The sequence below is a fragment of the Lycium ferocissimum genome, unplaced genomic scaffold, assembly GCF_029784015.1.
Source record: "Lycium ferocissimum isolate CSIRO_LF1 unplaced genomic scaffold, AGI_CSIRO_Lferr_CH_V1 ctg5453, whole genome shotgun sequence".
Lineage (NCBI taxonomy): Eukaryota > Viridiplantae > Streptophyta > Magnoliopsida > Solanales > Solanaceae > Lycium > Lycium ferocissimum.
In genome coordinates this window covers 28,322-40,000 of record NW_026725992.1, presented here as the reverse complement: position 1 = coordinate 40,000, position 11,679 = coordinate 28,322, and the positions used below count along the sequence as shown (strand labels likewise).

At 44.6% G+C, this 11,679-nt stretch overlaps 1 protein-coding gene across 1 annotated transcript in view; it reads right to left on the bottom strand.

Moving 5' to 3' along the window:
* LOC132044917 (protein Ycf2-like) overlaps positions 1–10,891 on the bottom strand; it is a 14,732-nt gene extending 3,841 nt beyond the window's left edge. The window contains exons 1-2 of the mRNA XM_059435452.1: positions 10,778–10,891; positions 10,405–10,542 (exon numbers count right to left, since the gene is read on the bottom strand). Of these exons, the coding sequence (XP_059291435.1) occupies positions 10,405–10,542; positions 10,778–10,891 (252 nt within the window). The remainder of the gene's footprint in view (positions 1–10,404; positions 10,543–10,777) is intronic.
* Between the last annotated feature and the right edge of the window lie 788 nt (positions 10,892–11,679).

The window sequence follows — 11,679 nt, the reverse complement described above, 5'->3', positions numbered from 1 at the left end:
TCTGCCTAGAAAATAATCCACCGCACCTATATGGTCGGGCAGCAGTCCACCGTACCTATAAGGTCGGGCAGTGATACACCGTACCTTCACGGTCGGGCAGTTTACTTGCAGCATCATTACAGTACTCCAGATAGTAAAGCTAACATGCATAGTAATTCTCAGAGTAGACAAATAGAGACACAGGTTAAGTCACTTTCCTATGTTGTATTTTATGTTCTTTGCATGATCTTATGATACTATTTATGCCTTACATACTCGGTACACTATTCGTATGCGACGTCCCTTCTTGTGGACGCTGCGTTTCATGCCGCGCAGGTCAGCAGACAGGCGGATTGGACCCTTAGAGCTCTACCAGCCGTACCTGACAGCGCTCCAGTTGTCCCGGAGCCTCACCTCTGTGGTACTCTTTTGTGTATATTTTCGGGCACGACAGTACTCGGCCCTTTCTGTGTATAAGTGTACTATGTCTAGAGGCTCGTAGACAGATATGTCCAGTCAGTTATGTACAGTTAAATACGTGGTATTTTGGCATTTTAATGCTGTTGTATGAAACGATAGTGAAGCTAATTAGTCTATGCCCATAATGACGCTGCTAATATTAATGTTCAGTTCGAAAAAAAATACGGCACTGTTTATATGACTTGCTAAGAGGTACAGGTAACATGGTAAGTAAGGGGTGCTCGGTACAAGTATCGGGTACTCGTCACGGCCCCTAGACGGGTCGTGACAGAAGTGGTATCAGAGCAGTTCGGTCCTAGGGATTTGTCTACGAGCCGTGTCCAGTAGAGTCTTGCTTATGGGTGTGTAGCGCGCCACACTTATAAACAGGAGGCTACAGGGCATTTAGGAAATATGACCTTCTTTGTATTCTAAGATCGTGCGATAGAGCTATGCTACCAGGTTTCCATATTCCTTTCCTGATTCTATGTTATGGTTTCAGTAATGCCGCCAAAGAAGAAAGCTAGGGCAGCCCAGGAGGGCGAGACAGTAGCTCCGGGCCAGCCGATGGCAGAGGCCATCCAGTTATTGACTCAGCTAGTTGCCGCACAGGCTCAGCGGCAAGATACGGATTCGGGAGACAGGGCAGTAAGTGCCAGGGCTCGTGATTTTATTGCCCTACGACCTCCGGAGTTTTACGGGTCGAAACCAGAGGAAGACCCCCAAAATTTCATAGATGAGATGCTGAGGACTCTGAGGATTATACATGCTTCGGATACGGAGTCCGTAGAGTTGGCTTCATACAGGCTGCGGGATGTGGCAGTCCTGTGGTATGACAGTTGGAGATTCTCGAGGGGAGCAAACGCCCCTCCCCCGGTTTGGCAGGAGTTTACGGAGGCGTTTCTGCGACATTTCTTACCACCGGAGGTCCGACGAGCTCGCGCTGATATGTTCTTGAATCTTAAGCAAGGGAGCATGAGTGTTAGGGAATACAGCCTCCGCTTCAACTCGTTAGCCAGGTATGCCCCAGCCATGATAGCTGATATGGGGGATCATGTACACCGGTACGTGAGTGGGTTGGGGCCACACATAATTAAGGAGTGTTTGACAGCTTCACTCCAGGATGGGATGACCATTGCTCGCATTCAGGCTCACGCCCGGAATAAATTTTTCACGGAAGAACAACATCAGTCGCAGAAGAGTGAGCGTTATTTTGACAGGAGCTCCAGAAAAAGAGCCAGATCTTTCGGAGCTAGGAGTGAGGACAGAGGGGGACGGTACGGGTGAGCGGTCCGGGGTTTCGAGCCCCCGGTACGGTAGTAGATGCGGCCGGATGAGGCCGCCCCCACCACGGTGCAAAAAATGGTGTGGGAGGATGCATTCGGGACGATGCGGAAATGGGCCCGCTTGGGTTCGGACGCTTGTTATGCTTGCGGACAGATGGGGCATAAGATGCGTGACTGCCCCTCGTTGCGAGGTAGAGGTGAGAGTCAGCCTACGGGATCGGTAGCCGGTTCCTCATCGTCCGTGCGCCCTCCCGGACAGGCTTCCCAAGCTCCAGTGGGACGCGGCCGAGGTAGAGGAGGAGCACCCAGTTCAGCCGGCCCTCCGCAACGCCTATATGCATTGACAGGGCGACAGGACCCTGAGCCTTCCGCAGACGCGGCCGCAGGTACTTTTTCAGCACCTTCTATGATATGCGTGTCAATTGATTCGAATCCCATCGTATCCTATGTCGCCTTTGTATTCTTATCAACATAATAAGAATTCGGAAATTAAGACGAAAAGTAGCCATACGTACGGGTAAGAACGAATATTAGAGAGGAATATCCCAAAGCGGAGGGTAGAGCGTAAGTAAGAGAAAAGATTGTTACGCGTGCGTTTAAGAAAACTGCTAAGACCCCGACTCGTTCCACATTATGTAATATGAGCGATGCGGACTTCCACGAGGGAGTGGAGGCGAAAATACTAACGCTAAGACGCATCGCACTAAAGTTTCAAATGCGTGCTAAAAGTTTCAATGGTTAAGCGTGCGGGTGAGAGCAATTTCACGATGGGTGACCCCCTGGGAAATATACTGAAAATTCCATAAATGTGGGAACAAGAGACGAATGTAAAATTAGATAGACCAGTGTAAATTACAGTATGTGGAGTGGTTAGAAACCCTATAAAAGCCATGTAGGCGGAGACGGACTAGACTAACAGAAGGGGCGGACATGTTGGACCAAAAATGGACTATGACGATTCAAGAACCAACAAGAGGGGACTTGTTAACGCATAAATGAGTCGGCGTGCGGAGTTGAATCAATTAGCTTTGGACCAGGAGGCAAAGAACCAACAAGAGGCACCTAAGCTCCTAAAATAGATATGTTGGACGATATGTGAGATATTTACGAAGGAAACCTCCCCCGAAGTATTATAATGCACTGTGAGGTCAGTTTAACATTCGAGGACGAATGTTCTAAAGGGGGGGAGGATGTTACATCCCGCATTTTATGCAATCGGATAATTCAAGATAATCGCGGGAAGACAATAAGCAAGGCCACATTTTATCTTGTTTGGCATATGAAAAAAATTTAGAAGTGGAATTAATGAGGAAGGTCAAGGGCATAAAAGGAAATTCGCCATATGACTCGTGGAATTATGGAGGAAGACGAAGGGTAAATTTGGAATGTTGGAAATTAGTTTCGGAAATTACAAAACATGATCGGTAGCTAATTGGGCTCAACAAAAATCAAAAGGAAATGAGGCCCAAAAGTTTAGGGGTGGCCGGCCATGAGGCCATGGCCCAAGCCCATGGAAATTATTCCATGTGATAAATTAATAAGAGGATCATTATATGTATTATTCAAGAAGCTTCAAGAAATTAAAAGAGAAATCAAGAGGAGAAAAAAGAGGCCTTCGGCCGAAAATAGAAAGAGAGAAAGAAAGGAAGAAAAAAATTTCCAAGCCTTCAAACTTGACTCAAAAATCTCGTTCTTCTTGAATTAGTAGCAAGCTCAAAGCGCTCTTCGACGTGGTACGATTAGTTTGGTGAAAGAACCACGTTTGTGGCAAGTTGAAATTTCAAGAAAAAGGTAAGAATCTTGTTCTTTGTGTTATGGAAGATGTATGTATGTTATAATGATTGGAATGGAAGATTTATGTGTTGTAGTGTGCTAAAATGGATGAAATTCATGAAGGACATGAATATAGGGGCATGGCCGAACATGTATAGTTATGTAGGAGTCATGTTTTAATTATTTTATTGAGTGTTTGGTTGTTATTGTTGTGGAAGTTGAATGATGGTGGAAAGGTTGTAGTGATTATGTTTGATGTTAGCCGTGTGGTGTGTGGTATGGCCGTGTGGATTATGGTGTGGTGTGGAGGTAAATGAGCTAATTTTATTTAGTGTTTCGATTATTGTTGTTGTGGAATTTATGTTGTTAATAAAGTTTAATGATCTTAGGGAAATTGTGGTAGTTGGAGACTTGATGTAGAAATTATGAAACTTGAATGTAGTGTTCTTGCATGCGTGGAGGATAATGTTGATAGTATGATGTTGTTAATGTGTAAATTATGAGGTTGTTATTATTTTCATTGAAGTTGGAAAGTTTTGGAAGAAGTAGTAAATTGATTGAATTTGGAAAATTGTTAGTATTGTTGTTGGAATCGTGGTTAATAGTTTGGCCGGGTTTGAATTCCCGGATTGTGGTTGATGACAAATTTGGCTATATTGAATATTGAGGATGGTATGTTTACAAAGGAAGTGCTGCCGAAATTTCGGTAGCCAAGCGTTTCCTTAAGATTCTAGACTCTACGAACCCTAATAAGAGTTTTGGTAAATATGACCAATTTGCAGATTTTGACGAGATTGCGACGTGAATTCGGAATAGCTAAAGAAGCAGAAAGAGGTATGTAAGGTTTCCCCTTTCTTTCTTGGCATGTCTTAGACGTGTAGGCTTGATTTCACGCCTCGGGGACTTACTTAACTCTAGAAATCCGCGATAGAAAATAGTCACTATTCATTCAGTAAGATTGAACCAAAAGTGCATGAATTATGAGAGAAGTGTCTAAGTATCCTAGAACTCGCAAGGGTGAGACCCGATTACCCTAAGACCTTCATAAGTAGCGTCATGACACGTATTATATGTAAGTTGAATACGCCGTCTCATTAGACCCGAGGTGGGACCCTCGATCCGGATTTTCTTCATTGCTCCATTTACTACATGATAAGTGTGGTAGCCTTTCTAATGGAAATATTTTGTGATGATAATAACGAAGATAATAAAGAAGAGAATATGATTAAGACAAGTATGGCAAGAATGAGTCCACGGCTAAGAGTTTCAAGTTAGTAATTCAATACGAGTATGAAATTGTTCAGTAAGTTTTGACTTCAATTTTACTTTATTTTAGCCTTATTTCCTGAGGACTCTGAGTGCATGAATGATTATTTTATGACACCGTGCCGTCCAACGGGCGGCGGGGCGGTACACACACCTTTGCGGTGGGCGGACTATACCCCGGACGCGGGAGGCCTGGACGCGGGCTTATACACCGTTCCTATATGGACGGGCAGTCTACACACCGGTCCTATGTGGTCGGGCAGTTTACTTACAGATATTTATATGTTTTTTTTTAGAAAGCTAACATGCATGGCATCCGCCCTAATGGGGCACTCAGATGACAGATTACTTCTTTATCCTATGATCCGCCTAGAAAATAATTCACCGCACCTATATGGTCGGGCAGCAGTCCACCGTACCTATAAGGTCGGGCAGAGGTACACCGTACCTTCACGGTCGGGCAGTTTACTTGCAGCATCATAACAGTACTCCAGATAGTAAAGCTAACTTGCATAGTAATTCTCAGAGTAGACAAATAGAGACACAGGTTAAGTCACTTTCCTATGTTATATTTTATGTTCTTTGCATGATCTTATGATACTATTTATGCCTTACATACTCGGTACACTATTCGTACTGACGTCCCTTCTTGTGGACGCTGCGTTTCATGCCGCGCAGGTCAGCAGACAGGCGGATTGGACCCTTAGAGCTCTACCAGCCGTACCTGACAGCGCTCCAGTTGTCCCGGAGCCTCACCTCTGTGGTACTCTTTTGTGTATATTTTCGGGCACGACAGTACTCGGCCCTTTCTGTGTATAAGTGTACTATGTCTAGAGGCTCGTAGACAGATATGTCCAGTCAGTTATGTACAGTTAAATACGTGGTATTTTGGCATTTTAATGCTGTTGTATGAAACGATAGTGAAGCTAATTAGTCTATGCCCATAATGATTGTTAGCTAATATTAATGTTCGGGACCTTCGAAAAAAAATACGGCACCATTTTATATGACTTGCTAAGAGGTACTCGGTAACATGGTAAGTCGTGACAAATTGAGCATGCCATGGCATTGTTAGGATCTCCCCTTTATGGCTGATAAATGGACCTTTATGGATCTTTTAATCCTCCACGAAAAGTAAGAAAATTGCAATAGCTAAATGGCATTTGACCAATTCAAGGTGAAAAATGGGTGAAAAATGGGGTTGCTCCCTCGGCAAAACTGGGATAAAGTTGAGCGAATGGGATTAGATACCCCTATAGTCCTAGTCGTAAACGAGGGATACTAGGCGCGCGTGGCATCGACCCGTGCGATCTTTGTAGCCAACGCGTTAAGTATCTGCTCGGGGAGTACGTTCGTAAGAATGAAACTCAAAGGAATTGACGGGGGCCCGCACAAGCGGTGGAGCATGTGGTTTAATTCGATGCAAAGCGAAGAACCTTAATACGGCTTGACATGCCGCGAATCCTCTTGGAAGAGAGGGGTGCCTTCGGGAATGCGGACACAGGTGGTGCATGGCTATCGTCAGCTCATGCCGTAAGGTGTTAGGTTGAGTCCCGCAACGAGCGCAACCCTCGTGTTTAGTTGCCATCGCTGAGCTTAGAACCCTGAACAGACTGTCGGTGATAAGCCAGAGGAATGTTAGGATGGCGTCAAGTCATCATGCCCCTTATGCCCTGGGCGACACATATGCTACAATGGTCAGGAAAAAGGGTCGCGATCCTGCGAGGGTGAGCTAACCCCAAAAACCCGTCATCAGTTCGGATTTGCAGGCTGCAACTCACCTGCATGAAGCCGGAATCGCTAGTAATCGTCGGTCAGCCATACAGCGGTGAATTCGTTCCCGGGCCTTGTATACACCGCCTGTCACACTATGGGAGCTGGCCATGCCCGAAGTGGTTACCTTAACCGCAAGGAGGGGGATGCCGAAGGCAGGGCTAGTGACTAGAGTGAAGTCGTAACAAGGTAGCCGTACTGGAAGGTGCGTAAAACAAAAAAATACGCCGATCGGGCATACTATGTGTAATGATTCCCCCATTCACGATAAATAAAAAGATAAAAAGAAAAGCCATTCCATTTCGATAAAATCATATAATCTTCATCCCTGACCCGAGCCTAAATTTGCTCAGCTCTTTTGCGCCCTGTGGTGGCTCGTTCACACTGAGTTGGCCCTTGGCCTCCTGCCCATTCGCTCCACTCCTCAGCGTGTTCGCGCAGGCTAGTTTCCTGGCCTGCGATCCCAACTTGTAACGTCAGTATGTCCTTACCCTAATGTCCTATTGAGGAGCGGTCTGTTGTGTTGGAAACTGGACTTCATGAACTTCAATCTGGGTTTTTATGTTGTCTCGAAACTCGTCATGTTCCAAAAGATATCCTTCCCAATACTTCACATACATGATCGTAAGCCCTTATAACCATAAAATAAGCGCATACAACTTCAGATCTCAATTAAAACAACTAAAACCTAACAAACCTCAACGTCCATAACAACGAGGCGTAACATCCTTCCCCCCTTTGAAAACATTCATCCTCGAATGTTGTAGTTTATAACCCACAACACCTCCGTTGGTTCGTTGTCTTCCTCTTAGAATCTGATCGCCGTACCTTTTTGCTATACATTGATAAGTTTCTTCCCGTTCGCTCTTAACTCTTTCCTTGGACTCATCTATGCACCTTATCACCTCTTTGTTCTTATATGCCTAATCAAGTATCAGCTCGTATCCCACTCTCATTTCGTTTCCCTTATCATAATCTTGGCTTGCCATGCTATAACTGCTCGTCGTCCTGCAAGTACTCCTTTTTTCCCATTCCTTGTTTCCCTATTAGTGGGCAGCTCCCTTGCCCAAATATGGTGCCCTTTTTGCATTTACTCCTTCGATGTCGTCTCAGATTATTCCTTCTTGTATCCGTTGATTTTGGATACACACTGTATTGATGCCTTGTAGTTCATCATTCAGGCTCTCTATTCCTTTACATCCTCATCACAACCGCTTTCACACTGATATGCCAAATATTTGCTCAATCTCTTCTTTATGGCTAGTAAATATAATGGTTATGTTCCTCGAGATATCCTTCCCAACTCCCTTCCGAAATCAACCATAACAATATCCCAGAATGCGTATGTACTAATGTTTCCTCACCATTTTTATTATTCTCTGATGCATATCGGTTGGACCAACCTATAATCCGAGTTCAAACTAATTCCATAGCTCACCACATCTTCGAATTCCTACCAAAACTTTTCGCCTAATTTTCTTTCCTCAACTCACGATATCATTCCAGAAGCATAGGGCTATAGAAATTCTTACTTCATTACGACTTTCTTGCAACGTAAATATATTTATCCTCGATTTCCTTGTACCGACGATTACCTCGTCAGTCGTTATTCTCCATTAGCTTTCCGGCGTGCCATGCTACACTATTGTAAATAGGCACGACACAATTTCACGTTGATGGTTCCAGTAATTCCAATAGCATATGCTCTCCTATTTAGTGTAATTAGTGATCCGAGAGGTGCTTCCTAATATCCGGTGATATGGCTGAACAACGCTCTTCCTTCCTTTAGAAATAGCCAAACTGCCAACCATTGCTCCTTTTGCTACTATTATCATCTCTTCCATGTCGTCCTTCCCATTATCCTCTGTGAAAATATTTTGGAGACCTTCCTTATTGTCTTTATTACTCTTTAGAATACGTCGGGCCTAGAAATATCACATCTCACGTCCGCATGAAGTATTTTTTGATCCATCATAGTTTTTTTTTTTCACACCTGCTTGTGGTTTGCTTAGCTTTAATTCATTTCTGCTTCCTCTTAATACCTTCTTGATATGCCATTACGTCTCGAATCTTGGCCTATTTAGGCTACCATCCTTCTTTCTCTGGAATTTTGACATTGTTGTACCTCACTTCGGAATTAGATCTGCTCTTCCTCTCTTTTTAAGGGTGTTCTTATACACTAGTAACTTTCGAATATCAATAGTCACCTGCTAACCCTAACGATCTTCCAACTCTTTTGGTCCCTTATAATACCGGAGTTCTCTCATCGTATAGCTTGACTTATTTTCTTTTCTGCTAATCGAGGCTTTGCATGTAAACAAAGCGCTTATGCATTACCGATCCATCCTCACCACCTCCCTTAGGGCCCTTCAACTTCTACCTTTTATGAATGAAATCCATAGGTTAATGGGACATTGGAAGCCCCTAAAACATTTTACGAAACTTTTGATCACATTTTGCTCCTTTTGTCCCTCGTCCTCCTCCACAACTATTATCACTGGAATTTTTCTTACTCTGAGTTTCTAGTTTCACCCTACGTTTACAATGTACCATTGAAAGTTAATAGGCTACACTCTTCTACTTTCACTATCAATCCTTTTTATTTACTTAGTTCACTTATCTGAAATTTTCGTTGAATACTTATTCGCATCCCATCTATGCGTTATAGTTCTTCCCGCATCCGCCACTTCTTGTTCGTGTCGTGAAATCCCTACAATATACTCTCTTCTTTCTTCTCCTTCCTGCTGCCAAGTCTAGTCTATACTAATGAATATTTCCCATACATTCTTCTATTTCCTGTATAATCGACTCTCGGTATTCCTTTATCCTCATCCTAAGTTATTTATGTACTACCTTCCGGTTAGCTTGCTAATTCCTTATTCTCTCACTTGTCCTTAGTGATTGCTCAATTTTTCCTTTCTCTTCTCTCCTTTTGATCACCCCATTAGTATACCTTTCCTACTTTCATCCTTTCCTTGAGGTGTGAAATAAACTTACCCCTCGGCGATGCTGCATTCCCGCTCCACTTTATAATGGGATCTCCCGGAAACTGAAACTGAACTATCTTTTCTCTACAATCAACATTAGCATAATAGGAGGCCAGCCAATCTATGCCCCTGATAACATCAAACTCTGTCAGGTCTAACTCTATCAGGTCTGCTATGGTATGACGACTATATATCCACCAAGTAATTCCTATATACTTGCCTAGCTATGACAGAATCTCCTACCGGTGTAGCTACCTCAAATGGTTCTATCAACTCAGGTTCTATTCCAATTCTACTAGCAACAAAGGGGAATATATACGATAAGGTGGAACCTGGATCTATCATTGCATACACGTCCCGGGAGAAAATCGATAATATACCTGTAACCATATGTGGTGACGCCTCCTGATCCTGCCTACTAGCCAAAGCATATATGCGATTCGCAGGACCACTAGAACTGGAAGCTCCGCCACGACCTCTACTACGTCCTGCTGGCGTCTGAATACCCTGCCCCGCAGGGCGCATGGCTACAGAAGAAGATGAACCAGCAACCAACCCAGTAGGCTGCGTCATACCACCTGCACCACCTCCATGAGGACACTCTCTCATCATATGTCCTTGACAGCCGCAAGAAAAACAAGCACCTATAGCCCAACGACATTCCCCAAAATGGGGCCTACCACACCGAAAACACTGAGGCAAAGGTGGCCTCGACTGACTCGAACCCCTGCTCATCTGTGGACCTAAAGACCTGGAGTTTTGACCGGTTCCTGAATACCCTATGCGGTTGAATCCCCTACCCATGAACCGTGGGGGTGCACTCCGTGCTGGCTGGGAAGAATATCTAACATGCTGCTGAGGCTGCCCGCCTCGAAACTCACCAGAATAACCCGCCGATCTTGCCCTCTTATGCTGGCATCCATCATGGTCTCTATCTGGCTGACATCCCGTGTGTCAATCCTCTCCCCCCTGTGCGTATACCTGTACCCGAGCAATATCCATACCTGGCTGAAGAGCCACTGCCATACAACCATCAATCAAATGTCAATCTAATCCTATCACATAGTGGTGTACTCTATCTGCCATATCAGCTACAATAGTCGGCGCATATCTAGGCAATGAATCAAACTCAAGACTATACTCTCGAACGCTCTTGCCATTCTGCCTCAAATGCAAAAATCTATCAACTCTAGCTCGCCTCATATATGGAGGTAGGAAATGGCCAAGGAAAGCCTCCACAAACTTATCTCATACTGCTGGGGGAACATCCTCACCACTAGATAACTCCCAAGATTCATACCAATTAATAGCTACATCCCGCAATCGATACGAAGCCAACTCAACAAACTCAGTCTCAAAGGCCCTCATTATCCTCAATGTACGTTGCATCTGCCGAATAAACTACTGTGGGTCATCCTCGAGCTTTGACCCAAAATTTTTTGGAGGATTACAATTCAAGGAGTCACGAACCCCCCAAACTATCAGACCTATCCCTATGGTCAACTCCTAGTCCATGCCTGCGCACTGCCCTACCACAAATCTGGTAAGAAACTAAACTGCATCTCTCATGGCCCTATCCTCCGCCCCTGGCTGAGGAGCTGGAGGCTCAGGTACTGGGGCCTCGGGAGCTGGCGGTGGTGCTGCCCCCTGAACTGGAGCTGCTGCTGCTCCAAGCTCCTCTGGAGGTGGCGATGTAGCAGAGCTCGCTGACTGGACTACCGTCTCAGGCATAAACTGGGCATGGGCCCTAGTAACTCTCCGAGTCTGACTAGCATTCCCAGCTACTGATTTGCCTTTCAGGGCAGCTGCCGCTTTCTTTAGAGGCATAGCTAAAAACACCATTATTCGTTAGAGGGGGATTATCCTGATAACATAGCTCTATCGTATGATCTAGAGTAAGAAGGAAAGATAACATCCTAAATGTCCTGTAACTTTCTGTTTATAGATGTGGTGCACAACACACCGATAAATAAGACTCTACTGCACACGATCTGTAGACACTCCGAGGATGAACTGCCCTGATACCAGTTTTGTCACGACCCAAACCGATGGGCCATGACTAGTGCCCGAGTTGGACACTCGTATACGAACCTATTAGATATAATCAGACTGATACTAAGGACAATGTGAAAATCTGTAAAAGCATGTTGTAGACT